General features: G+C 40.7%; 1 protein-coding gene across 2 annotated transcripts; it reads right to left on the reverse strand.

The window, feature by feature from the left end:
* Positions 1–207: 207 nt before the first annotated feature.
* LOC109962238 (N-acetyltransferase 9-like) lies at positions 208–2,820 on the reverse strand. Of its 2 annotated transcripts, XR_002275227.1 has the most exons (4): positions 2,249–2,820; positions 1,793–1,933; positions 1,456–1,641; positions 208–320 (listed from the first exon to the last, which is right to left on the reverse strand). XR_002275227.1 is itself a non-coding variant. In XM_020603768.1 (3 exons), exons 1-3 carry the CDS (start codon positions 2,343–2,345, stop codon positions 1,544–1,546), a joined length of 336 nt encoding a protein of 111 aa, XP_020459424.1. In that variant the 5' UTR covers positions 2,346–2,820; the 3' UTR covers positions 1,448–1,543. The 2 variants fall into 2 exon arrangements, 1 of the variants encoding a protein (XP_020459424.1); XM_020603768.1 differs by lacking the exon at positions 208–320 and having other exon boundaries at positions 1,448–1,641.
* Positions 2,821–3,075: the final 255 nt, after the last annotated feature.

Raw genomic sequence — 3,075 nt, forward strand, 5'->3', positions numbered from 1 at the left:
GAGCATTTTTAGCTCCAGGTTGTTGCGGCTACACCACAGGACCAGCTGCTCAACCTCCCGTCTGTAGGCTGACTCGTCGCCGTCTCGGATGAGACCAATGACCGTTGTATGATCAGCAAACTATGTGAGCTTGACAGAGGGGTCCTTGGAGATGCAGTCATTGGTGTAGAGTGAAAACAGCAGAGGGGAGAGCACACATCCCGGGGGGCACCTGTGCTTATTGTCCGGGTGCTGGATGTGGTTTTCCCCAGCCTCACCTGCTGCTTGCTGTCTGTCAGGAAGCTGGTGATCCATTGACAGGTGGGGGCAGGCACAGTGAGCTGGGTGAAATTGTTCAGACTATTGTGAAATGTTACATCAAGTTCTTATTACTGTGGCTAGCTTCTCAAAGTGAAATGCAACATCCCTTCAGTTTAGTATTGTTTAAATGTGGAACCTTTTTACCAGAGTGGTGCTTTACAACTGCACATTAGTTTAAATTACTGCTAAAGATCAAATTTGCATGGCCTGTTTCATAAATTGAGGGTAAACAAAATGTGAATTGTTAAAATGAATGTTACTTATAGGCTTGATGGCAATGAACCCAGCAGAGGATGACATCAGCAGTATGGCCTTCTCTTGGGACTTGCCACCAATAATTCAGAAGGCTATTTCAACATGAGGTGACACGACATCTTGTATTTTAATTTTTTTTACCCCCCCATTTTTGTTTTGTTTTGTTGTTTTTTACAGGCCAATAAAGTCAAAACTTAACATCTGCTGCTTCACTGACCACATCTGGAAAATGGTCCCTCTGAAATGACATGAACAATTTTCTTAATGGCTCAAAGCAATGTCCTCATGTGGGTTGACAAGATAAGTTTTCCCAGATCATGTTGGCTTCAAGGCAGGCTGTGGGGGAATGTGCACACACATGCAAGTTATTTTGTTCTGTGAAAAACCGTGTGGAGGACACTCCACTGAAGGATGCAATCAAATTAAGCTGTACAGTGTTACGTATACACACAGTAAATTCTACATGGTTGACTGTAATAAAGTTGTCAGCTGTAAAGGACTGAAAAGCAGAGTTAATACTATACAGCCTCATTTTAACCTACTGCTATAAAATTCAACATTGCTATACACCAATCAGGCATTTAACATTTGTATTTATGAAGCTCAAAATGTTTCAGTTTTTGGTGAGATTGTCAAATGTAATATGTTCATTACTGAGGTCATAGTTAAAGGTGTTGTTGTACTTGACAGATGACACATTGCTCTGTCCATAATTGTGGTAGGGGACTTAGGCAGGACCCAAAGAAAATGTCTGGAGACTGAAGAGTAGCTTCAAATGATTCTTTGGGTCCTGCCTAAGTCCCCTACCACATACTTGACTACATTATATTCAGAGGTGTCTGTATATTTTTGTCCTGCCCATTGACATACATGTGAGTGTCAGAATATTAGGAAACAAACCTGCATCAATCTCATCCATCCTCTCTGCATTCTCATGCCGATTTTGCATTTATTATTTTTCCTCCTCCACCACAGGTTGATTCTCCAACTAAAGATGAACACAGCACAAGGCTGAACTGCAGAATAATGGGCACATCATCCATCGTGTCACCTCCTTCCCGATGCCCTTGCCTCTGTAACTGGGCTCTGTAGAAAACAAGGGGAATATAGTGTCCAGATATAAAGAGATATACACAGGAAATGATTGAGATGGACAAACCACAGCACAGGCTGACTGTAGATATTTACTCAGCCTTTGATTTTGAATCAATGTTAAGATGAGCACACTGGGCATCACCTGCTATTGTGATCTCCAGCTCAGCTGAGGAAAGGTCTGTTGGGTCCATCAGGAACATGCTGACATCTCCCACCGTGCACTGCTCCTCTTCTATACTGGGATCTGCCCATCGCTGCTTATCCAAGATGATGAATGTGCACTCTGGCAAAAAAATAAAAGTCAAATTAAATAGATTTTCTTTAAGTAAAAGTTGAATGATTTTTACTAGTGCATGACCTCAAAGAATGACGTCTTATTCTCATATCATATCCAATGATTACCAGTTATTTATAAACACTTTAACCTAACAAATCTGATGGATGATGGTATGAATGTCTGGAAGGAATGATGTGGAAACCATAAGGACAGAACTTGAAAGCAGTGTTGACCTCATAAAGCAAATGTCACTGAATCATATTTCACTTTATCCTATCATAAGTTGTATTAAATAAGCTTCTGTTGCAGAAGAAGTCTTACTGTCACCATCTTCCTGCCAGCTCCCCCGCATGTCGTACTCCTGTTCCAGGTTCAGTGTCTCTGAGGCAGTCAGATGCTGCAGCTCAGGATGCTTCATCCATTCATGATACCTGCAGAGTGTAAACAGGTGGATAAGAGACAGCGACTCCAGGTTTCTACAGCTTTAACTTAATCATGTATCCAGATGCCAAAGGACCAGAGCTGGTTCTGCTGTGCCAGTTAAAGAGACTTCAAACTGTCAAAGGATCAGAAGCTTGTATTGACAGCTGGGTCAGATGTGTCATCTGTCCTAAGTTATAGATAAAAAGCTTTCACATGCTCCATGACAAATGAGACTGTATGATACGACGGAAAGCTCCAGAAAAGCTACTAAATGGAACTTGTGATGAGATTTTCTCAACATTATTATTTAGAAGTCAAAATAAAACCCATCCACCTTGATAGTAAAGAAATAACTTTCAAACACTCATCACTAAAGATATCAGCAGAGGAAAATAAAATAAAAAAGTGACAGGCTTCATGTGTGTAACAAGACTGATCAGGTGTAAATGTTACCTGGGCACATGGTTTACATTGTAAATCACATGGTTTACATTGTAAGGAACTAACACAACTTTGTGTTCCTCCAGTAGAGTGGTTCCAAACCAGTCACAAATACCAGTAGGACTGATAATAATAAACTAAATTCAACCCTTGTACGTCCCATCAATATATTATAACAGCTGGATACCGAATCACAAGATGGAGACCATTCTTCCCACGGATGTATTAAGGGGAAAAATTAGGAGATTTTTCAATGCCTGTATTGTGAGAACATTTTTTCATAA

Source organism: Monopterus albus, unplaced genomic scaffold (genome assembly GCF_001952655.1).
Source record: "Monopterus albus unplaced genomic scaffold, M_albus_1.0 scaffold62.1, whole genome shotgun sequence".
NCBI lineage: Eukaryota > Metazoa > Chordata > Actinopteri > Synbranchiformes > Synbranchidae > Monopterus > Monopterus albus.

Coding starts and splice junctions, on each gene's coding strand:
- LOC109962238 (XM_020603768.1), bottom strand. CDS start 2,345: ATGAAGCATCCTGAGCTGCAGCATCTGACTGCCTCAGAGACACTGAAC. Junction 1,934..2,248: donor CTGGCAGGAAGATGGTGACA/GTAAGACTTCTT, acceptor TTTTTTTGCCAG/AGTGCACATTCATCATCTTG. Junction 1,642..1,792: donor GCTGGAGATCACAATAGCAG/GTGATGCCCAGT, acceptor TGTTTTCTACAG/AGCCCAGTTACAGAGGCAAG.